Source organism: Schistocerca piceifrons, chromosome 1, assembly GCF_021461385.2.
Source record: "Schistocerca piceifrons isolate TAMUIC-IGC-003096 chromosome 1, iqSchPice1.1, whole genome shotgun sequence".
Lineage (NCBI taxonomy): Eukaryota > Metazoa > Arthropoda > Insecta > Orthoptera > Acrididae > Schistocerca > Schistocerca piceifrons.
The window spans coordinates 224,408,471-224,434,981 of NC_060138.1; the positions used below are offsets into that span (position 1 = coordinate 224,408,471).

The window sequence follows — 26,511 nt, forward strand, 5'->3', positions numbered from 1 at the left end:
TATTGTAGGGTTTAACAAGGATGTTACGGAGGTTAGGGGGGCGACGAAAGGCAACTCTGGGTGGTGTGGGGAGAATTTTGTCAAGGGATGATCTCATTTCAGGGGTTGACTTGAGAAAGTCATATCCCTGGCAGAGTAATTTGTTGATGTTTTCGAGGCCAGGATAATATTGGGTGACAAGGGGGATGCTTCTGTGTGGTCTGGGGGTAGGAACATTGTTGTTGGATGGGGAGGAATGTATTGCTCGGGAAATCTGTTTGTGGACAAGGTCTGCAGGATAGTTGCGGGAGAGGAAAGCATTGGTCAGGTTATTGGTGTAATTGTTGAGGGATTCGTCACTGGAGCAGATACGTTTGCCACGAATACCTAGGCTGTAGGGAAGGGAGCGTTTGATGTGGAAAGGATGGCAGCTATCAAAGTGAAGGTACTGTTGTTTGTTTGTGGGTTTGATATGGACAGAGGTGTGGATGTGAGCTTCAACAAGATGAAGGTCAACATCCAGGAAGGTGGCTTGGGTTTTGGAGAAGGACCAGGTGAAATTCAGATTCGAAAAGGAGTTGAGGTTATGGAGGAAATTAAGGAGTGTTTCTTCACCATGAGTCCAGACCACAAAGATGTCATCTATAAACCTATACCAGGCCAGGGGAAGCAGCTGTTGGGTCCTCAGGAAAGCCTCCTCCATGCGGCCCATAAAGAGGTTGGCATAGGACGGAGTCATCCTGGTTCCCATGGCCGTTCCCCTGATTTGTTTGTAGGTCTGGCCTTCAAAAGTGAAGTAATTATGGGTGAGGATGAAGTTGGTAAGTGTGATAAGGAACGAGGTTTTTGGAAGATCTTCGTGTGGGCATTGGGAGAGGTAGTGCTCAAGGGCAGAGAGACCATGGGTATGTGGGATGTTTGTGTAAAGGGATCTATGGTGACAAGAAAGGTTTCAGGTGGGAGAGGAGTGGGAATGGATTTGAGGCGTTCTAGGAAGTGGTTTGTGTCTTTGATGTAGGATGGGATTCTACGGGTGATAGGTTGTAGGTGCTGGTCTACCAGAGTTGAGATACGTTCGGTTGGGGCTTTTGAAGCCTGCCACAATGGGACGGCCAGGATGGTTCTCTTTGTGGATTTTGGGTAATAGGTAGAAGGTAGGGGTACGTGGCTCAGGTGGAGTGAGTAAGTCTATGGAAGCCATTGTGAGGTCTTGTGAGGGACCTTGGATTTTTAGGATTTTTTGCAGCTCAGTCTGGATGGAGGGAATGGGATCCTGGGTAACAGCTTTGTAGGTTGAGGTGTCGGAGAGTTGACGCAGTCCTTCTGCCACATACTCCACACGGTCAAGTATGACAGTTGTGGAGCCTTTATCCGCCGGGAGGATGACAATATAGCGGTCTATTTTCAGCTCCTTAATGGCACGGGATTCAGCTGGGGTGATGTTGGGGGTTGTCGGGATGTTCTTCAAGAAGGAGTGGGAGGCAACACTGGATGTGAGGAATTCCTGAAATGTCTGCAAGGGATGGTTTTGGGGGAGGGGAGGAGGATCCCTTTGAGAAGGCAGTCGGAACTGTTCTAGACAGGGTTCAACACTGGGTCTAGTATTTGGGGGCTGTGTTTGGGTAGTGAAGTGATATTTCCAGTGGAGGTTCCGGGTGAATGAGAGGAGATCTTTAACCAGGGCAGTGTGGTTGAATTTAGGCGTGGGGCTAAAGGTTAATCCTTTTGATAGAACAGATGTCTCATGAGGAGAGAGGGATCTGAATGAGAGGTTTAGGACTGAATTGGGACTGGTGATATGTGGCATTTGACTGTGGTTATAGTTGAGATTTGGTCTGTGTGGGGTATGTGCTGGGATGGGGAGATTGAGTAGGGTGGCTAGGCTAGGTTTGTTGGCTATGAGGGGGGTTTGTTGAAGGTTCTGTTGTGGTTGGTGTTTGTGAGGGATAGGGAGAGGGACCCCACTTCTTAGGTGTTGCACTAGCACTATGGATAGTTTTTTCAGGTGGTGTGTGGCATGGAACTCAAGTTTGCAGCTGGCTTCTAGGATGATGTTACTGAGTGTGTTCTCCAAGCAAGGGTTTGAGAGGTGGAGGACTTTGAAGAGAGATAGGAGCTGTTGGGAGTGGTGGTTACATGAAGTAGTGTAGAGATTCAGGACAAGTTGGGTAAGGGCTAAGGATTGAAGGTTCTGGAAGTCCAGGAGAGACTGGTGGAAGGAGGAATTGCACCCAGAGATGGGAACTTTTAAGGTAAGCCCTTTAGGGGTAATTCCAAAGGTTAAGCAGGACCGGAGGAAAAGTATGTGGGATTGCAGTTTGGCTACGGTGAATGCATGTTTCCGGAATGAATGTAAATAATGTGGTATAGGATTAGGGTACATAGTGGGTAACTGGTGGGTAGGGAAATTAAATAACTAAAGTTGAAATAGTAATCATAAGAAGGAATAAAACGCGGAGGGAAGGACGAGAAAGAAAGAAATTGTGTTGGTAATGTTCAATATCAAAGGAAGACCACTAAATAAGAAAAATGCGGAAAAAGTTGACCCGACCAAGCAAGTACGTCTAGATCAGGGGAAAAGAACACACATTGCTTAAAAACAGAGATAGCGAGTGGCGAAAAAAAGATCGCGCGTGCCGCAAAAGAGATCGCGCGTGCCGCAAAAGAGATCGCGCGTGCCGCAAAAGAGATCGCGCGTGCCGCAAAAGAGATCGCGCGTGCCGCAAAAGAGATCGCGCGTGCCGCAAAAAAGATCGTGCGTGCGACAAAAAAGATCGCGGGTGGCGCAGAAATGTCCCAAAAAATTTTCTTGTGGCAGAGAAAGATAGCCAATGGCACAAAAATATCGGCAGCAACAATATTGTTGTCTTGGCTGGAATTGGTGGTAATGGTGGATGCATGGTGCAGGTTTCAGTGCAGAGGTGACTGCAGGGGTAATCTGGGAATGTCGTATGGTTTGACAACAGTCTTTCGGAGGTTAGGACTGTGACAGTTTGTGGTGTGGGGAGGATGTCATGGGGAGAGAGGTTCTCATTTCAGGGATAGTCATGGGAAAATTGAAACTTTGCCAGTTGGTTTGGATATTATTAATCACCAAGTAGCAGTCTAATAAATGAGTTATACTGACCAAGTCCTAAGAATGAGCTGATTGGCTAGTACTGCTGTGTGAGTTGTTTGGTATCACCGTTTCGAGGATTGAATAATGCATTAACACAATCAATAAGGTTCTATTGTAACAGTAATAACTATGGTGTTCCATTGTAATTAAGTGTTATATTTCTTGATTTTACACAAATGTGAGGCAGTTGCTCCCTTCGCCTTACAATTTAATGATGATTAAACTCAATACGGGTGCTCTTTGATATCTTTCCACACACAAACACATCACAATCTTCACTTCAATTATAGGTGGCTGGCGCAGGTGGCACAAAATGCGTAATGACAGAACAATGTAGGTATTTCAATAAACACTTCAAAATAAACTCTATAGTCTTCATTGGTAAATTGCTGAGAGTTAACTTGTGGCATCAGGGACATGCTCAGTTGAATATATGTATTATGGGTGGCTCTCTGCCAGTACACCACGTCCTGCTCACTTATAGCGACTTCTCCCTGTTCACTCCCAGCACTGCACTCACTACCAATTGCTGTATCTGTCAGGCACTTGATTTTGATATCTAGCCTATGTTGAGTTGTGTGAGGCAAAACTACATTTCTCTGTACATAAGGGACTGCAGATCCCTTACATCCCCACCCGAAAAGACTTCTTTGTAGTTGGAGGCAAAAAAGAATGTAGGAAAAGTTTATACATATTCAAAAAGAATGAAGACATTAAATCCAAGTACACATTGAAACTATAAAATATTGAGTAAATTCCTTCTACTCTGGTCATAAACTGCCTCGAAAGAAAATATTACACAAAAAGTTAAACATATATAACTGGAGAAATTGGAAATAGTTTGCACAAATTCCATACATAATGTACAATAAATTTCTCTCTTCAACAGTTAGTGTGAAATTCGAAATATCTATTACATAACACAGTACAAAAACTCTTATTAACTTTATTTCTGGTGCCCCCTTGAGTTTGCTGTATGCCCAGTAGGGCTTGCCATCCGAAAACACTTCACCTCAGTTCTGTGCCACACAAGGAGGAGAGCAAATACCTCTAACCACTGACTATTCTCGATCTGTAACACTCTAGTAACACAAAAGATATTAAACAGAATATTATAAATTGTACAAATAATTGCAGTGCCTTTCTTCTTACCAGATTATGCGAGTGTAAGTCTGTCTTTAACGTGATTGTCTCAGAACTGGTTTCAAATACACTCCTGGAAATTGAAATAAGAACACTGTGAATTCATTGTCACAGGAAGGGGAAACTTTATTGACACATTCCTGGGGTCAGATACATCACATGATCACACTGACAGAACCACAGGCACATAGGCACAGGCAACAGAGCATGCACAATGTCGGCACTAGTACAGTGTATATCCACCTTTCGCAGCAATGCAGGCTGCTATTCTCCCATAGAGACGATCGTAGAGATGCTGGATGTAGTCCTGTGGAACGGCGTGCCATGCCATTTCCACCTGGCGCCTCAGTTGGACCAGCGTTCGTGCTGGACGTGCAGACCGCGTGAGACGACGCTTCATCCAGTCCCAAACATGCTCAATGGGGGACAGATCCGGAGATCTTGCTGGCCAGGGTAGTTGACTTACACCTTCTAGCGCACGTTGGGTGGCACGGGATACATGCGGACGTGCATTGTCCTGTTGGAACAGCAAGTTCCCTTGCCGGTCTAGGACTGGTAGAACGATGGGTTCGATGACGGTTTGGATGTACCGTGCACTATTCAGTGTCCCCTCGACGATCACCAGTGGTGTACGGCCAGTGTAGGAGATCGCTCCCCACACCATGATGCCGGGTGTTGGCCCTGTGTGCCTCGGTCGTATGCAGTCCTGATTGTGGCGCTCACCTGCACGGCGCCAAACACGCATACGACCATCATTGGCACCAAGGCAGAAGCGACTCTCATCGCTGAAGACGACACGTCTCCATTCGTCCCTCCATTCACGCCTGTCGCGACACCACTGGAGGCGGGCTGCACGATGTTGGGGCGTGAGCGGAAGACGGCCTAACGGTGTGCGGGACCGTAGCCCAGCTTCATGGAGACAGTTGTGAATGGTCCTCGCCGATACCCCAGGAGCAACAGTGTCCCTAATTTGCTGGGAAGTGGCGGTGCGGTCCCCTACGGCACTGCGTAGGATCCTACGGTCTTTGCGTGCATCCGTGCGTCGCTGCGGTCCGGTCCCAGGTCGACGGGCACGTGCACCTTCCGCCGACCACTGGCGACAACATCGATGTACTGTGGAGACCTCACGCCCCACGTGTTGAGCAATTCGGCGGTACGTCCACCCTGCCTCCCGCATGCCCACTATACGCCCTCGCTCAAAGTCCGTCAACTGCACATACGGTTCACGTCCACGCTGTCGCGGCATGCTACCAGTGTTAAAGACTGCGATGGAGCTCCGTATGCCACGGCAAACTGGCTGACACTGACGGCGGCGGTGCACAAATGCTGCGCAGCTAGCGCCATTCGACGGCCAACATCGCGGTTCCTGGTGTGTCCGCTGTGCCGTGCGTGTGATCATTGCTTGTACAGCCCTCTCGCAGTGTCCGGAGCAAGTATGGTGGGTCTGACACATCGGTGTCAATGTGTTCTTTTTTCCATTTCCAGGAGTGTAGATGGCCGTATTACTCTGTCCTAAGCTATTTTTACTGAATTTGAACAGTTGTTATTAACATTGCACATAGAATGGTGAATATCTTTTGTTACATAGATTCAACATTTCAAATATCCATTCTCATCATTGACTGCCTAGAGCCAGCATTCTACCTTTGCACTCAACCTGATAACATAAATTATCAACCTCAACAGCTAATTAGATTACTGAATCATACATTGTTCATCATTACAACCTTTAAATGCATACTGATATAAATAGGATTACTCGTGTGAACATATATGACATTCAGACATCACCTGTACTTCATATTCCATATGTCTTACACCTTATATAAATCTCCATGAACAATTACATACCTACCTCAATTCAACATCTCAATTCAGGCAGCCAGAGACTGTGGTCGTGTGTGTGTGTGTAGGTTGTCTGTTCTGATGAAAGCCTCTTTGGCCATAAGCTTTGTTTGTTGTGCCTTTCTGTGACATGGCATCTCAGCTATGTGGTGAGTAGAACTTCCCTTTTCAAAATACTATCATTATTCCATTGGGGATTTCCCATTGTTTGATTTCAAATGTACATCAAATCCATATTCCTTCGTCATCCACTAATCATTTTCATTAATCTCCATAAAAAACACAAAACTCCACAATGCTCCATTAATTCCATACATATTACAAACTTCATTAATTTTATAACATCGTAACACTACTTCTCTCTGTATCTCAGTATCATTTGCATTGACTATTACTTATCAGCTACATGCCCCTACACACATTCTCCTATTGACAATACCTATCAGCTGTTGTTTAGCTATAATTCCTAACTTATACTAATTATCTCTTCTCTATATTTAAACGGATGTTTTCCTTCAGGTCTGGTATTACTATTTTTGTAATTTAACTTCCAAACAATTACATAAAACACGACTTCTTCAATAGTTCATATTTATCTTGTATTATTAATTGGTTTTGATTGGATTGCTGGGACAATCGTAATGACTATGGCAACACAGTAATTTAAACAATAACTCTTACTATATTCTAGATGATATCTGAATAACCACTATTAAATCTATTTATTGACATAATGAATAAGTCCTACTATTTTGTTAATTCCTTCTTAGTACTTGCCAGGATTGCTAATCGCCCAACAAATTAATGCCTAAAAACCTCTTAAATCAAAGGACAGGAAAAATGGTAGATGAGCGAGACTTGAAAAAGGAAGAAAAATCTCACTCAGGTGGGAGCATACCAATTGCCCCTCAGTATACAGACAAAAGAGCTGCCTGTTCACTATGCTCTTGGTCAGTCCTTTAATTTAGGTTACCTCTATCCCTCAGTCTACCATCTCCCCTCTCATCATTCCTCAAATCCTCATCTCTTCTGGAACTGTTGTAAAATTGACAACCATGTTCTTGGTTTCTGTAGCCATGACCACCTCCCTTCCTCTGTGGGATGGTTGTTTATCAGAGCGATTTCCTCGGCAGTTATCTCCTCCTTGTTTTGCTTGTGCATTTGACTGTCTTCCTGCAGATGCGTTGATTCTAACTGCTCAGGTACCTCCATCAGTGCATCCATATCCTTGATCAGGCTTACTGATAAGATCTCTTTCATTCTTCTTTTCAACCTTCTCTTAATGGCAGACATCGTTATATCCACTTTTAGTGACTGCTCTAAAGTTCCATTCAATTCCCACAAATGCTCAACAAACTCCCTCAGGGTACCTCTTCAGTTTTAAGTGCCTTGCGATGTAGTAGGTCTTTCATCATTGCACGCTGATGACTCCTTCAAATTGATCATGACTGTTAATTTCGTCCTTCTACTTCATCCCCCATATGAATACTTCACCCTCCATTCTATCTATCGCAAATTACATCTTGTCTTCATCCTTGAAACATTCAGGGAAGATGCCCTTCAACCATTTCGTAAATATCATTGAGTGCAAGGTTCCCTTAGGTTTATATCTTTGTCCTACATGAGCCTGGGTGTACTTGTTATCACCATTCACCACCTTAATAACTCTACTCTCCCCCACTGCTAACTCCTCACTAACAATCTTCTTATCAATTTCATCAGTTTTTGTTTCTAGTTGTTGGATTACTGCCGGTAAATGCTGCATATCCTGTGTAATCTTATGATTATTTTCTCTACTTCGCACTGCTTTAGCATTCTTTGTATTTACAGCCAGTTCGTCTCACTTAGAGGCTAGTCCCTGAATAGCAACATCACATTGCTATTGGGTCTGTGTCAACCTTTCAATCTGGTGCCCAAAATGTCTCTCAGCGTCTTGGATCTTCTCCTCCAATTCTTCATTGACTTCTTAACATCATCCTCAGTGTTACTTGTCACCTTCTAATCCATCTTGTCCATATCTTCTCAGAGTTGTGTCAGGTTTTGCTGCAATTTGTTATTTCTTCCATTGTATTCTCTCTTCATCTCTTGTGTAAACTCCAGTAACTCTTTCTTTGAATGACAGCCTTGTTCTTGTAATACCTTCTGAAACCTTTCTTCATTCTTCTGATTTGCAAAATTGCTGCCATCATTGATTGCATCTTTTCCCACCTTTCCTCATCTGGACCTCGTTTATTTTCTGTTCGCTTTATTGAATAATGGGTTGTCAACTGACAATCCACAAACATTGCATGCAGGATATTGTTGTTGTCCTGAAAAAATACAAGAGCAATAAGTATTATAAAAATGACTCCATTAATACAACAAGAGCTTGTAAATGCTTACATGTGGTTAAAAGTGCCTATGCAGAAATGATATAAAGAAGTCAAACAAAAAGTGCGGATATCATGCCAGAACTGGCCAAGCTGATTAGCTCCAGTGCTGGCATGATGTCTAAACTTGTTGTTTGGTTCATTTATACAATTTTTGCACAGGTGCTGTGAACCACATGTAAGCATTTATGAGCTCTTATTGTATTAATGGTTTCATTTTTGTGTCATTTATTGCTATTGTATTTTTTTGGACCACAGCAACATGCTGCATGTATCATCATATTGTTGATGCTCACTGATAAGAGCAAAAAGGGCACTAGGTGTCTGAAAGTGGTCAAGAAATTAAATTTCTTTTATACAACTGGTTGCTAATTATTTCTATATATCTTATTTAACTGTTTTCTTTATTGCAGACTCTCTCTCTCTCTCTCTCTCTCTCTCTCTCTCTCTCTCTCTCTCTCTTTTCTAATTTTTTTTGCCACATCTCCATCTCTTCCTTCCTAGTTCATTTAGTTTCTCTTCCTGTTAATCCATAGTTACCTTATACTATGTCTCCATCATATCTTGACTGTAGCTGGCACAAAGCATTGTACTGTCTGCCTTGTACTCTATACAAAATGTCTCCCCCCCCCCCCCCCTCCTTTGTTTTTGTTTTTCCTCTGTCCTCACAAGAGGTGAGTCCCCCAGATCTTGGGGATCAATGTGAGATGCCCTTCTTCTTTTTCCTTCTCCAACATTTTCCTCCATTGTCTTCAAGGAAAGAACTGATGGTTTGATACTCTTCGAGGAAGTAACTAAATGGAAGATAGGATAGTTTAATGCACATTGATGTGTGGCTAGTGACAATACTAAAACTTTTGCCTCCTGATGGTATATATTGACCAGCAAACCTTCTCATAATTTTATGTTCATTTTCTGACATTTAATCTAGCCCCCATAAGTAGATATTGAGATTCACAATTCTTAATTATATATTTACTGTAATTGATGTCATTTCATCCACAGTTTCAGGCCCCAAGCTTTATTTGATGTCTGAGGTGCAATTGCGGTTTGAATAGCAAACAAAAATTTTGCAGATTTTATTTCATTTATTCTATATTTTCAGAACAAAAAACATATATGCATTGCTCCAGTATGACTATATCAGTGTTGCCACAATACCATTATTTAAAATTAAAATACATTTTCATCTGAAGTGCCACGTTGTCGGGCCAACCACAACCTCTCTCTCTCATCATTTGGCCGGCACTCTCTGCTGATATTCATCCCACCTCCAACTGAGGCAGCTTCTTTCATTAAGGTGGCTTTATATGTCATAATTACAACAGAGCATTTAACTTAAATTGTGTTTTATATAATTTCAAATTACACTGAAGGCTAATTTTATCAAAGATTTAGTGAATCGAAATAAAAATCTGGACAACTCGTTTCTGTTTGCATGCAAATCATATTCAATAGATATTGATTGAAATGGTGTGATGTAAGGATAAGACTAAAGAGATACATAACCGTAATTCTCAATACAAATACCAGAATAAAAGTTGAGCAAAATTTTTGTTTTATGTACAATGGATAATTACATTTTATAATGGACGTACATATTTTAAATTGAATTTTTTGAAGGAAAACTGTTTCTAAAGTCATTGATGTTTTAATTGTAAGTGATTAAAACATTGTCTTTTAGGTAAAACTACAAGGGTTGTACCAAAAGTAAGGTTCCCAATGAGCTACAGTCTCAAGGGAAGGTGCTAGGATAAATCTGACAATAGTGCCATGCACAGTGGTTCCCCCACACTCGAGCCCGCCCGTCCGCGATTCGCTATGTCACTCAGAGTTGGCTTGGCAGCCATCAGAGCTGGAAGTGTTGATCGCCACTCCCACTAAGTGCGAGGTTCGAGCCGTAATCCAGTTTCTCCATGCAAGGAAGTTGCCGCCCATGGAGATTTATCGGCATCTGACTGAAGTTTATGGTGAAGAATGCATGCCCATTCAGCACGTCCACAAATGGTGCAGGGCCTTTGCTGAAGGTTGCACAGAAGTTCACCATGAAGAACGGAGTGGAAGATCGCTGGTTTTAGATGTGATTGTCCAGAAGATCAACAGTGAGCTGCTCAAAGAATGGAGGGTCACTGTCTGCGAAATTGTTGAACGCATTCGTGAAGCTTCCCATGGCACAATTGAAAGAACTTTAACAGAAACGTTGGGTTGTCTCAAGGTGTGTGCTTACTGGGTCTCCCAAATGCTGACTGACAGACACAAGGAACAATGTCTTGACTGTGCTCGCAAGTTTCTTCAGCAGTGTGTGTGTGTGTGTGGGGGGGGGGGGGGGGGGGGGCAACAAGGAGAAGTTGTGGGACTCTATTTTCATGGGAGATGAAACGTGGGTGTTTCATTACACCCCGAAACAAAACAACTCTCTCTCTCTCTCTCTTCAGTGGTGTCACTCTGGTTCACCGCCACCAAAGAAATTAAAACAAACGCAGTTGGCAGGAAATGTTATGGTGACTGTGTTTTGGAATTGGAAGGGGGTACTCCTCATTGATTTTATGCAACCTGGCACAACAATAAACTCAGACAGGTATTGTGAAACATTGACTAAACTCCGATGTGCAATCTAGAATCGCCAGAGAGTACGTCTGATGGAGGGAGTAGTGCTTCTTCATGAGAACGCTCTACCTCACATCACTCATCAAACGCAAGCTTTTGAAGGAATTTGGGTGGACTGTTACGCCCCATCCCCTGTACAGCGTGGACTTAGCCACCAGCAATTATCACCTCTTCACCAAGCTAAAGGAACACTTAGGTGGCAAACACTTCAAGAGTGACGATGAAGTCTGAGCAAAGGTCACATGGTCCCTCAATGGTTTGGAGGGAGACTTCTTCGACTTAGGAACAAAAAAGCTGGAGCACCGTCTTCAAAAGTGCGTTGAAAAAAAATGGAGACTATGTTGAAAAATAGACAAAAGTGTAAGCTTTTCAACAGTATGTAAATTAATAAAAATAAACAATGTTATCTATTTGTAAAAAAATATGGGAACCTTATTTTTGGTACAACCCTCATAGCCTCACGGAGTGGCCGTGTGGTTAGAGGTGCCATGTCACTGATTCCGTGACCCCTCCTGCTGGAGGTTCGAGTCCTCCCTCGGGCATGGGTGTGTGTGTTGTTCTTAGCATAAGTTAGTTTAAGTAGTATGTAAGTCGAGGGACCGATGACCTCAGCAGTTTGGTCCCTTAGGAATTCACACACATTTGAACATTTTTTACAACCCTCGTACATAACTGAATTGAGCTATTTTGACCTCGTGCTTTGACCGAGACACGTCAATTGCTTTATAAGATGATTTTCAAAGAGTAATATACCTGGTCCTCAATTAATGCTCAGTGCAGTACGGCAGATGCCAAAAGTCATGTTTTCCTAATTCTTTTGAGTAGTGTAGTTGAAAGTTTGGTAATTTTATTACATCCTATCACAGTTAAACACACAGAAGAATTCCCTTGAAACTTCTTTGTGAACACTGCTACTGTAAATATTGATGAATAATATAGGTCCTCATGATGTACCTTAATGGGATAAAGAAATATATTGTACGTCAGAGTATGTCCTTTTATGGATGAGTTAAAAGCACATCTTTACATTATGTAAAGGTACTCTTTCAGATCCCTAATTGTTTTTGCCCATGTGATTATGGGTATTGGATCTAGTGTTTATACAGAGAAGAAGGAAAACACGAGCAGAGCAGTGTTAAACCAATCAAGACTTTTAAATGACTACTATATACAATATACTGTGTATACTGCAGTCTTGAACGAGCCGTGACTGAAGCCTGAACAACAGGAGACTGACAAACTAGAACATGCATTTCTACTATGAAATGGTGCATTGATAACGACTAGGCACTAGCCAAAATCTAGATTTTCCAAATAAAACCTGCAAGAAAAGGATGACTGATTGCTGTGCTGTATCATTTGAAAGTCATTGAATGCGCCCAATGTTCCTAATGGAAGGTAACCTGGTACCAACCAAAACTGGTTACTGTGATATCTTGATGCAAGAGAGAGGTGCATAAATTTTTCTTCTGTCTTCTTTTCTTTTGTTCTTACTGAATGTGAATTGAGATGTACTAGTTGTAGCACCAAGATATGTCAGAATTATTCATAGCTTATTGCTAGATATTAAAAATTAGTAATAGTGTGGCCACTGAAAATTTATTTACATTCGCATATAGTAACTAGTAGTTGTATTGGACACTCTGTGTGAAGCTCCATGGTATTTCTGTTGCAGGGAATGCATTTAATGTATGAGAACTTGGCAATGTTGGAAGATTTAAGAACAAGGCATGAAAGTCTTATGAAGGGAATAGCAGAACTTAAAGAGAAAATATATAATTCTGAGGTAAATTTCTGATATAATTATTTTTATATGTATGTGATTCTTCTGTGATATGCTTATATTACTCTTGCCCAAGCAGTAGATATTGATTGTGTTACTTTGATACTGTGTTTTCTGTAAGGGAAAGTGTATCAGATCCCCATAATATTAGGTTGGTGCATAGGTTTATAGTATTTGCGTGTTGCATATTGGTATTCCAGTGTCTGTGGTTTTATTTCTTGATTGTCTTTTCTGTTTGTAGTCTATTGTTGCTGTATGAGTTCACATATTGTTGTTTGGTCACATTTGGAGGGAGTGAGTGGTGCTGTGGATGATAGAAAATGGAGTGCCATGTGGAGAAATCGTAAAATTTCTGACATATTCTTCTGTTTGAGTTCAACAGAAGGGTGACAGCTGTGGAGGCAGCTAGGAAAATTTGCACCATGTATGGGGATAAAGTCATTGGACAGAGCATGGCAAAAAAATATTTTTCACATTTTGAGGGTGATCATTTTGACATTAGAATTCTCCACATTCAGGAATAACTTTGGTATTTGAAGAAGATTGTTAAGAACTGGCAAATGTGATGAACTGTGATCATTTGACCATCATGCAACATTTGCATGCAACAGGGAAGATTAAATAATTGGGTTTATTCCTACTGCATTTTCTGAGCCAAAATTACAGAAATCAGTGGGTAGTCATATGTGCATCTCTGCTAGCTCATCATCAATTGACTAGTGAACAACACATCATTTGCATCATGTATCATTACTGGTGACAAGAAACGGTATCTTTATGCTTACATAAAGAAAAGGAAGGACTGGTTGAGCCCAAACAAAGCAGCAGCTCCCTATACAAAGACCTGCGCACATCCACAAAAGATAATGTTATGCATCAGGTGGAACAGTGATGATGTGGTGTACTACAAATTGCTTTCCCAAAGGTGTAACCATAATTACTGACATTTTTTGTTAACAACTGAGACATCTTGCCACCGTAGTCCAAGACCAACAACCAGGAAGACTGTGAAGTGATGTTACTCAACAATAAGTGTGCCTGCATTCTGCTAGACTGACAAAAAAACACTATACTGAATTGAGTTGGGAAGTCATTCCACATCCACACTATTCATCCGATCTTGCTCTCAGGTTTTCACCTTTTCTGCTCTATCAAACAACCTTCTAGGAACTTCCTGTCCACATGAAAATGTACTACAAACATGGTTCAATGAGTTCTTTGCCTCAGAACCACATGATTTTTGGAGTCGTGGAATTGAGAAATTACTCCAGCATTGGCAGACTGTAGTAAATAGTGAAGGAGAATATATTATTGATGACTAGAGCTTAGATTAGATTAGATTAGATTAATACTAGTTCCATGGATCATGAATACGATATTTCGTAATGATGTGGAACGAGTCGAATTTTCCAATACATGACATAATTAGGTTAATTTAACAACATACTTAAGTTAATATAACAACCTTTTTTTTCTTTATTTTTTATTTTATTTTATTTTTTATTTTTTTTTATTTTATTTTTTTTCTTAATTTATATCTAAAAATTCCTCTATGGAGTAGAAGGAGTTGTCATTCAGAAATTCTTTTAATTTCTTCGTAAATACTTGTTGGTTATCTGTCAGACTTTTGATACTATTTGGTAAGTGACCAAAGACTTTAGTGCCAGTATAATTCACCCCTTTCTGTGCCAAAGTTAGATTTAATCTTGAATAGTGAAGATCGTCCTTTCTCCTAGTATTGTAGTTATGCGCACTGCTATTACTTTTGAATTGGGTTTGGTCGTTAATAACAAATTTCATAAGAGAGTATATATACTGAGAAGCTACTGTGAATATCCCTAGATCCTTAAATAAATGTCTGCAGGATGATCTTGGGTGGACTCCAGCTATTATTCTGATTGCACGCTTCTACTGTGTGTATCAGTTGTGTTTTTTAAACTTATGGAAAAATGCTATGAACTTACGCACCAACCCAATAATCTATACATTCACCATTAATGGTGTGTGATCAGAGCAACACAGCTGTAGATAATAAATTAATAAATCGGTGTAAAACCAGCAATGGAATATAGTTCTTATCAGCAGCCATTCATTAAATAGAATAGGTCTTTAGCAGCAGGGAGACAGGAAAGGACAGTGAGCTACAGTGATAGGTCTAAACAAGGACTTTATTTGGAAACTTATGAAGTTATTGCCCTTTCTGTGTACCTTTCACCTGCTAAGCATCTCTGCTATTTGATCAGTTGTTTAATGGTGCATACATGGTTATTATTGTCATCATATTATGTAATTATGACTAAAATAAAAAAAAGATGTGCTGATGGTAAAAAATATTCAACAACCCCCCCCCTCCCTCACACACACACACACACACACACACACACACACAGACACACACACTCGCACTCACACTCACACTGAATGACTTCAGTGCATTATTGTTTTTATGCATCAGTACAGGCATTGGCTCACATTCTTCGTGATGTGCTGGATAACAACTGCAAACTAAGCAAAATGGTTTGATTTATGTAATCTGGATGCAGATTCTCATATATCATTTTGCCACAAAAAGTAGTTTCTGCATTTTTTTTGTCTTTATGATAGTGAAATTACTTTTGAAGAATAAGAACATTCCTGCTTTTTTTCTTTCTTTCAAGAATGAAGTGACTGTGAAAGTTGAAGCTGTTCTGGCACGCACGCCTCTCAAAATTCGCCCAAGGAAGACTCCAACCAATATTGACTCGGATGATCCAACATGCCAGGCCTTGCCCCCACCAATTACTCCACAGGTTTAGTATATCGTTTTGTCAGTTTCATTTAGTGATTGCATACACTGTTCAGTCATTTCTTTCAATGTTTAATATGCCCATTCTGATTTGCAGGTTGTTGCTCTAAAAACTGAGCTTCCAAAGAAAACCGATGAAACACAGTGTTTAACTGATAAGAAATTACCAATTCAAGAAGCAGAGTTGTTTTTAACAGATTCTATTCCTGCTTCTACATCTTATGATTACCTTTCTTCACCTTCTCCAGGGTTTGGGTTTTCTGATGGCCTCAATGGACTGGCAACACCAGATGAGATCTTTGCCGCCCAGGAGAGTTTGAGTTTTGTCCAAGGATTAGCATCAGTTAATTATGACATTGATATTTCAGATCTCAGTACAGAAAATAGCTGTGCTGATGATCCTATTTCACGCACTTCTCCTAAAGCTGATGTGACTTTACCTATTGAAACAAAACCTATTGACGAATCAGCTTCGTCACTCTTAGACAGCACTGAATCTCCGACTGGGGGCCTTCTTCCTTCTCCGATAAAACCGGTGTTAACAGCAGAGTATCATGGCTTCTCCTCACAAGGACCACAAATACCAAGCATACCATGTGATACAGGAGATACGATGGTAGTACTTCCAGAACCACAGTCATTAGCAGCCTCTAATACTGCCAGAGAAGTATTGAGTCCTGTGAGAAATGACAGGTATGGCTCACATAATTCAAGCCAGGTGACTTCTAGTAGCAGGCAGAATTCTAGTCAAGTAGAAGAAACTTTAGTAAAGGCACTAAGTGAAGTAATGAACACTTTTGATAAACTCTTTTGATAAGTTACATGTGTTTGTGTATATTTTGCATCACAATTTCTTTCCTTAAAGTACAAAATATTCAGGATATGGTTCAGAATTTACTTTTGATTTTATAAATAATGTACATTTTATAACTAGAATCCACACATTTGAAAGACTGCAGTTGTCAGTTGTGAACTGCTATTTGAAATTCGTTTTTATTTAAATATGTGATTTTATCAAGGTAATTAGTAGTATTTTGTTTGTAAAATACAAACATTAATTGGTGTTCCACACAAATTGTTCATAACATTACTAAAATTATCCTGACATTAGTTGAATTCTTGATTAGCGGTTGGCAAGTCTTGATAGAAGAACAGAAAGAAACACTCTTTTCACATTGAAAATGTAAATGAAGTGTTTACTTTTGTTCTTGAAATCATAATGGTTAATGATGTGTCACTCACTGCATAAAAAGAACTTCAGTTGTTGGGTCAGTGGAAATCTAAGAAAATAAACTCCACATGTTAGACAGTTGTTATAAGACTGATTTGTAGTATGCAACCATTCCTGAAGGATGTGTTTGCATTGTACAGAAAATGAATTACTTTACAGCACTCATTGGTCTGCTTAGATCAGTGAAAAATAGTTTGAGTGTTCTTTATCCACATTATAGTTAGACTCTTTATTTGAATTTTATCCCATTTACAGTATTCGTTATTGATAGTAGACACTCTTCATGACAGCATCAACATATGAAATAACTACACAATTTTTAATGAGGTTTCTGATCATTATTAGAGACTGCACCATAAGCAGGATGAATGTATTGAGGAGTATTTGGAGTTTGTTGTAACTGACATCAATAATTTTTTTTTTCATTTCCTTCCTTTCTTGTTTAATTCCTTGTGTTTTACGAATATATATCTAACACCAGATGTGATACTTCTGTATGCAGTTACACCAATACCAGAGTTACTATCTTTGCATATTAATTCTGTTGTACATTTCAGCTGTATTCATCATTGCTCACTTACTTTAATATGTATTGATGTAGAGACATCTACTGTATAAAGACTTGTAACAATGACAATGTAAAATGTTATACGTTTATTTCAAACTGTGATCATGTTAAATATATTTAAGTAAATGCCTGAAAATCAGTTCGCATTATTTGACATCATAAGCTTTGATGACATGAAAAGTCTACACATATCTGTCAGAAATAGTTCATACGTATAACAACACAGCCAAGATAAAAATTAAAAATGTCTGTTTTTGTCCGTGAGAACTAATGTTGTAACAGTAAGAATTGAGTAAGAATTGCTGACTTTGGGGTGGGTTGGATGGGGGGGGGGGGGGGGGGGCAGTGGAGGGAGGGAATTAATTTTTTTTTTTGTCAAGAACAGTTGCTTGACATATTTCATCAATTAGATGTTCCCCACACTGATGCAATTCCTTGGTGAGTGAAATTTGCCATGGTGCACCATGGCGGTGGTGGGGTTGTCCCTCAGTGCAGCGAAATTTGCCACAGGGGCTTGCCATAGCCAAATGTTCACTACAGTGAATCACAATCATAGGTTCATAGGTCATCTCTCAAAAGCCAGACTTTTCTGCTGCATTGAATAACAGTATTTTTTTCACAAATAGTGCAAATAAAAACTGCACTAAAAACAGAAAAATTGAATCCTGTATTCTAAAATGAAATCCGTTTCTGTTTATTATGTTCAGTTTTCTTGTGACACATTACCCCCATCTGTGAAAATCTTGGAAAAATTGTGCATTCATCATTCTGATGGCACTTAATTTCAATATTCTGCATTTGGTAACTGTTAGAAAACAATAACTTTATGTACTAAGAATTTTTGTATGTGGTCCTTGGTTCAGAAATTGTCTCCAGGTAATGGTGGCTGTTCAGTAACATTCTTGATCTGTCAGGCTTAATTGCCTTGTGCCTCTGTATGTAAATAGTTCAGCTAACACTAACACAGGAGCACGCACCTGCACATACACTCCCCCCCCCCCCCCCCCTCCCTCTTCCTCTCTCTCTATCTCAACGAAGCTCCCTGAGTTGGCGGTCATATGTGCGTAAAGTGTGATTTGCTTGTGTGAGTGAATGGCATGCGTTTCTTTTTTGGATGTAGGCTGTAACTGAAAGCTAATATGTAAATGTCTTTTAATTGTGCCTGTCTGCAACTTTCATGTCATCTTTACAGTAAGTAGCAATCAATCTTTTACTTACATTGTTGATATTCCAGCCTAGAGTTTTCTTTCTTATATAGAGCTAACGTTTAGACAAAAACCTAATCATTTTGTTAAGAAACACCACGGCTTCATTTGGGTGCAAGGTTGGTGACCAGGAGAGGAGACAGTATCCCAGTGTTTACTGTTACACATTTGTTGCCATACTGAAAGACTGGTTGAAAAAATTATGTCTTCTGAATTTTGCTGTTTCCATAATGTGGATAGAACCAATGGATCATACAACATATTTTTATTTTCATCTCACAAAAATAGAATCACCTCAAAAACAAAACAGAATTTGTGTAATATCCCAATTCCCCAACTTCAATAAGGGATGTTTAAGAATCGAAGTCTCATGTGTAAAACAGCTTCAGATGAGTTAATGTTGTGTTATTTGGCATCAAGCATGTAAGCAAGAAAAAGTTCAGAAAAGGTTTGAAATTTTATACACAGTTTGCTGGAAGTTGCTATGTGGTTTCATTCTCAAATACTGGGTGAATATAGCCCAGGCATTTATGAATATCATGAGTTACATTGCTTCAAGATATAATACTTGTCTTACTGTGTTAATCCTGTAACCTAAAATTACTCTACTTAGTGAGTAAACGTGTAACATAAGATTATAATCCTTAGTAGATTTTAAATTTTTAAATTTTGTCAGTAAATGAAGAATTGACATGGAAAAGGATATAAGTGCCAAAAAGTAAATTTTTCAGGAGAAAGGAAAAAGTGTTACTGGTACTATATGTAAAAAAACGGTTTGTATGTTTTGTATGTAAAAGTGGCATTGTTCGGTGTTTTGAATTATTCTCAGTAATTAAATTATCAAATATTTATATAAAGCATTGTTATCTACAGCAGTACAGAATTTGTAGAAATCGATTGCCTTGTTGAACTTTTTATATTTTGAGACAAAGTAATCCAGCACGGCCAATAAATCTTTTTTATTGCCATCACTGATTGCCATGTTTACCGCATATTATGGTCATGTGACGTACATAGTAAAATCACAGTTTGTTTGCGCACTTGTGCTGTGTAAGCTGCTTTGTGTAGTGTACAGGTGACGGATCGGCTAGCTGTGTAGTTTATGGTGTTAACTGTGTTCGTGCAAGCTCTGCTTTCAATGCCACATGTCTACAGTAATGAGGAATGTGCAGATATGGTGTATGTTTATGGGTTCTGTGACAGTAGTGCTACCGCTGCAAGAGAAGAATATCACACGCGCTTTCCGACTCAACGATTACCTGACCGCAGGGTGTTTACCAAAGTGTTTATCACTTTGGGTGCAACAGGCTCTCTTCCAATATGACATTTTTCATCTGAGCCTGCACGCCAACAAACTTTGCAAGAACAGGAAGAAATTTTCGCAAGTGTTGAGCAAAATCACAGTACAAGCATACGATGAATGTCCCTGCGTATGAATGTCCCACAGACACATGTATGGGAAACATTACATGCGGAAAACCTGTATCCATTTCATATACAGCATGTCCAAAATCTCCATGTTGGCGACAATGCCCAGCGACTTCAATTCAGTCACTGGGTAATTGAGAATAGTCATTTGCTGCTATACATACTATTCACTGATGAAGCCCAGTTTTCATGACATGGAATAAACAACACATGCAATAATCATCTATGGTCATGGGAAAATACACACAGTTCAGTGGATAGCAATTTCCAAGTTCGTTTAGCCATAAATGTTGGTGCGGCATGATCAGCAACCTTTTGATAGGTCCATTTATTATCAGTCAGCGATTGACGGGAGAGGTACCTGGATTTTTTGTAACATTCATTTGTGGAACTATTGGAAGACACTCCTTTAGCCAAGTGAACTGGAATGTACTTTCAACATGGTGGTGACCCTACACATGTAACCTTACGTGTGAGGGACCATCTCAACCGCACCTATCCTATTCACTGGATTGGCCATGGCGGTGCTATTAACTGGCCTCAAAGATCACCTGACCTTACACCTTTAGATTTCTGTTGTGGGGTTGGATGAAATCAGAGGTGCACAAAGTGAAGGTAAATACACAAGATGAACTGCTTCGTCGCATCTTGGACGCTGCTGACTTGATTAGGAACCAACCACAGGCAATTGAACAAGAAACAAAACACATGTTATCACTAGAGCACAAAAGTGCATTGGCATTCATGGTAGGATATTCGAACCTGTTCTGTGAACTGTACAACATCTGTACGATAAGTGTTAAAGTCATTTGTAAAAGACATGGTATGTCTTTTTGAACTGAATACATGTAGTATGCATGTTGTAATGCATTCTGTACTAAATGCAAAGTAAATAAACATTATGTAAAAATGTGTAACATAACTGTACTTCTCTGTAACATTGTTTTCAAGAAAATCATGTTATGGCCCACTTGTATTGCGTATACGTTCACATTGTGCACATCAATTTTGCAGTATTAAAGTTTCTTTCAATATCCATATCTCCCTAATGAAGCATTTGCCAACCTATGTTCATATAATATTTTTTGTTGAAAATTACTTACACTGTTACTGTGTAAAATATTGACCTTCCTCCCAAACACCGTTCGCAGCTCGTGGTCGTGCGGTAGCGTTCTCACTTCCCACGCCCGGGTTCCAGGGTTCGATTCCCGGCGGGGTCAGGGATTTTCTCTGCCTCGTGATGACTGGGTGTTGTGTGGTGTCCTTAGGTTAGTTAGGTTTAAGTAGTTCTAAGTTCTAGGGGACTGATGACCATAGATGTTAAGTCCCGTAGTGCTCAGAGCCATTTTGAACCTCCCAAACACCCTGTGTGTACGTCTCATTTATCTTGACCACCCTACATAACTGTTTGTCCTGATGCAAATTACAAAATGTTTCAAGCAAATGTTCTTTAGCTGTCAGGGGAACATCAATTAGCATGATTACCTTCGTTGTAGCTTTGTTTTTTACAAAGATGTTAACAGTAGTATGACTTTTTTAAATGGCACCCTGTATTTTTTATTTGGTAATTCATTTCCTCTCCTAAAGACCTATTCAAAAATGTATCATAGTGTACCATTCACTGAAACTCACTGCTATTAATTAAATAACACAAGATTGACTTTGAGTCTGGGATCACAAACTTGTCCACTTGCTGGAGTTGTCAGGAAACAAATGAAAACCAAGTAAAACTTTGACTCTCCTGTACCATTGCCCAGGAGTAGAACATTCGAAGGTGCTCAAAGTGGTGACCCTGGACGCTGATACACTGGTGCACTCGTTAAATGAAAGAATTATTTAATGCTTCCAGTGTTGCCTGCTGAAGAGAATTACAAGCAAGCACAATACGTTCATGCATGTCCTCTGGAGTTGTTGGAATATAGCGATAGACAATGTCTTTAATGCATCCCCAAAGAAAAACGTTCAGAGGATTTAAATCAGGAGACCTAGCAGGCCAAATAACTGTTCCTCCTCGACCAATCCATCTGGCAGGATACCTTCAGTTCATGCACACAAGAAAACATCTGTTGGGAAGGTGGGTTTTTGTCAGGATATCACTCTCTGTACAGTTCCACTGCCTGCATAGCATTTTGCCTACCTTCAACAACAACAACAACAACAATAAATGAAATGTTATGTCGATGCATTTTGTAGCAAGTACAGTTTTTACTGTATGCCTACTGTACACAACAGTATTTTAAAAGGACTGAACTATTTACTAAACATACCCGTACATGAACTATTTACTAAACATACCCGTACATCAAGAAACAGTATTGCAATTACTGTTTTGCCTACTCACACAACTCTTCAACTGACAATGGTTGACGGAATGACAGGTGTGCATTCTACTTATGTTTACATTTGTCCTCTGTCAACGTCAGCACCTGGATGTGTTCCATTACCCTGAGTATGTGCTCTAAGCGCTTGGAGCGTCAATGTCAATGTTGTGTTATGTAATTAATAATGTTGTGTTTCAGTGAATGGTACACTGTGATACATTTTTGAATAGGTCTTTAGGAGAGGAAATAAATTACAGAATAAAAAATACAGAGTGCCATTTAGAAATGTCATACTGCTGTTCATATCTTTGTAAAAAACAAAGCTACAATGAAGGCAATCATGCTGATTGATGTCCCCCTGACGGCTAAAGAACATTTGCTTGAAACATTTTGTAGTTTGCATCTGGACAAACAGTTATTTATGGTAGTCAAGATAAATGGGACACCCTGTACACGCGACTGAAACTACAGTTTTCAATTAAAACTCTACAAATGGGCCACTTACATTCAAAATATCATGATGATTATGACTAATATTGGAAAAAAAACTAGCTCAACATCAAGAATACAAAAATGTGAAATTATCAATTTTTCAACCAAAACGTTTCCTCAAAATCGTTTGAGAGAGGTTGGTGTCTCCTGTGCACATCAGCAATACATGCGCCATGCAGCAGCAGTGGCATGACAGAAAATGTAGTGTGCAGCGATCAGGTGGCAGCAAAAGCAGCAGTGCTGTGACGCCATGCGGTAGACAATCATATCAGTACAAGTACTCCCATTGGAAGCCATATGTCCCAAAATTCATGTGTGATTTTAAATGCTGTGGTGGTTGTGGCACTTTTTCTGTCCCATCAGTGTGGTGAACCATCAGATCACCAAAGTTAATGACTGTTGGGCTCTGCTAGCACGTGGATGGGTGACGGGAAGGGTCTGTTGAGAAATGCTGGCATGCAGGGCGCACTCAGCTCTTGCGAGGCCAGTTGAGGAGCTGCTTGATTGAGAAGTAGCGGCTCTGGTCACAAAAACTGACAGCAGCCGGGAGAACAGGTTGCTGATCACATCTCCCTCCATATGTAGATCCAGTGATGCCTATTGGCTGAATGTGACCTGGCAGTTGGTCAGTACTGTTGGGCCATTTGAGGCCTGCTCGGGCAGAATGTTTAACAGGAATGTGGAGGCGCTTTATACAGGTAATATGAGTGATTTTGTATTAAAATTTTACAGGGTAATGTAGCATTAGCAGTTCATATGTGCAAGTTCAGACATGGTCATCAATATTTGTAAACCCACGAAGTTGTTCAGTCTTTGTATAGTTTAGTTAGTATCTATTTTGGTTAAGAATTGGACCTCATACTGCTGCTGACAGATCAGTGATCTGATCGGTGATGAGCAAAACATGCAATATCAAATCATTTGGCAGCAGCCAGATTAAGGGTGTTCATCCCATGTGACCCTTCATCTCTGATGTCTTTCAGGCATTGGGCTTTTCATATTCCACTGTGTTGAGGGTATACAGTGAATGCCTTTATTCAAGAAAACTGTCACCTCTAATGAAGTGATGTGAACAACAGTCTACTGTCCATCACAGATGCAGAAAGTGTATGGTTCACAGTACAGCAAGTAATTTGCTATTACTGGATGATGACCACAGCTAGTGATGTGCAGCTGTTTTGTCCAGAGCTACCTCCTCACAATGAGGCACAGGAAGTCAGTGCCACTTAACCTTTACCTCTGCTCACTATGGGGTCCACTGGATGCTCCAGACAAGAGATATCATCACTTCGATGGATGGATTATAATATATGTTGTACAAGCAGATGACAGATTATAAATGTATTGAAAATCATGCAGTGATGGATCCTGCTTACCATTAGGAATGGAGAGATTGTTGTGTGAGGAATATTGTAAACAAAATTAACTGGGACCTGTGATAGGTCTGTCATCATGTTGAACCAATGAAAGTCACAAACAGGAATTTGCTGTTTAGTCATGTTCATCTGCTTGTTTGCCTACAGCATACTGCACATATGATGCATGCCTTCAACAAGAAAATTCACCACTCAGTCTTTGTCAAACTATGACAGAGAGGTTCGAGCAACAATCCACAAACATAAGGATTCTTGTATAGTCCCTCAGCTCACTTGATCGTAATCCTGTTGAGTATATCTTGGGTGTCACTGAGCGTTTGTCCCAGTTCCTAGTACTAAATGTTACTATGTAGGTATCTTTAATTTACTTGTCCATGAGTAAGTGACCAGCTATACTCTATTCAAGCTGAAGATACTGCCTGCATTCTCCCATAGTCAAAATTGTTTCATAAAGTATATCACTTCAAAAATAAAATGAGAGTGGCTCTTAGTGGCCATCAATGTTAGAAAATGTAACCTAGGCTAGACAAAGTCAAGATAAAAATTATTTGTGTGTCTCGTATTGTTTGAAGAAATAACCATTGAACTGAAAAACATTTGGCTATGATTTTTACCTATAGATAAGAATGTACTATTTGGGAACTATAGCTTGGGATGTAGAATCCCCAGTTCTGATTGGTACCAGTCGAAAGATTTCATGCCCATTGTGATTTGCAGATGTTTGTTGCCACATGTTTTGCATATTATTAGCTGCTGTTGACTGCATTGTGTGATTTGACATTGTGTTGTGTATTTTTGTGCTGTTTTGATTGTGATTTTTTTCAAAAAGAGTGATGTGGTGGCTGCTGGCCCATCACAGGAGTTATCTTCTTCTCCAGTTATGAAAAGGAAACTGGTTGTTAGGAGCAGGTCAGAAAATGATGTCCAATACAGTGAAGTGCTGTGGTGCTGAGAAAGTACACAAAGAACTGGTACATCCAGTTGCACAGTCTTCCCTCAGAACTGCAACATACTTCAGCAAGTGTAGAATTACTGTAATTAAAGTTTTTGCCAGGAACCATCCAGACATACCCCAGGAACACCTGACAATAAAAGGTTAACCATAGTTGTAATTCTAATAGAGAGTAACTCAAAACGACATCACACTTCGTCCTTATTACTTTCAAATATGTACTCGATTACTGGCAGAGTATTTTGTACAGAGAGTCAATGCATACAGTGATGACTAATAATACATTTTTAATCCATTTAGGAAAAGATTGTGTTGAGGGACATTGAATAAATTGTTGGTGAAACCAGCAATTGCTGTCAATAGGGACGTAATAGATGAGTTCTACACCATGCGAAAGATAGTGCCTAGTGTACAAAAACTGCTATTTCTTTCATAGAAAATTAACTAGAGATGGAGTAGTACCTCTGATGGAGTAGTACCTCCAATGGAGTAGTATCTCCCGGAGAAAAGTGTTGAACTTTATTGGTTTTGTACAGAGAAAGCTGACACACAAATATTTTGTTTCGGTGAATAGGGGATGAGCAGGTTAATGTGTATCAGTTGTTGGCAAAACAAAGATACTGTAGTTATTACTGTGTGGGGAAGTGTCTAGAAAACTAACAGTTGGAATTGTGAGTCGTAAAAAGGGATTTTGTCAGGCAAGCACAACTAAAGTTTGTGACCAAATCAACCCAGTGAGACTATCAGTGTCAGATGAATTCTGCTCATTTTGAAAAATGGTACAAGTATCTTGTGTTCCCAAATCTTTCTTCTCAGTCTGAAATAATCATGGACCTCTTATCACAACAGGCAGGCCAACAAACTGCCCATAGGATTGGGTGGGAAACTATCTGATAGCGTGAAATGATAATTAAATCAAGACCCTACGCTGCCGACAGGTGTTGATATACATCAACGGGGACAGTTGAAAATGTGTGCCTTGACTAGGACTCAAACCCAGGCTTTCCAGCTTACATGGCAGACGTTCTATCCATCTGAGCTACCGAGGGCACAGAGGATAGTGCGACTGCAGGGATTTATCCCTTGCACACTCCCCATGAGACCCACATTCCCAACATAATGTCCATACACTACATTTCGTAGTGCCCCTGCCCATTAAGCAGGAGATCCCAGGTTCGAGTCCCGGTCGGGGCACACATTTTCAGCTGTCCCTGTTGATATCAATGCCTGTCGGCAACGCAGGGTCTTGATTTAATTATCATTTCATTCTAGAGTGCTGCATGGTCACCAATGGTATCTGATAGAGTGG

The 26,511-nt window shown here is 40.1% G+C and overlaps 1 protein-coding gene across 2 annotated transcripts in view; it reads left to right on the forward strand.

Moving 5' to 3' along the window:
* LOC124783652 (rab5 GDP/GTP exchange factor) overlaps nt 1-26,511 on the forward strand; it is an 82,788-nt gene that overhangs the window by 51,745 nt on the left and 4,532 nt on the right. Inside the window, exons 9-11 of one of the 2 annotated variants that reach the window (XM_047254039.1) lie at nt 12,737-12,847; nt 15,502-15,633; nt 15,727-16,322. In XM_047254039.1, coding sequence (XP_047109995.1) covers nt 12,737-12,847; nt 15,502-15,633; nt 15,727-16,322 — 839 coding nt within the window. Of the gene's footprint in view, nt 1-12,736; nt 12,848-15,501; nt 15,634-15,726; nt 17,712-26,511 lie in introns of those variants that run through there. The other variant, XM_047254038.1, reaches the window with a different exon arrangement.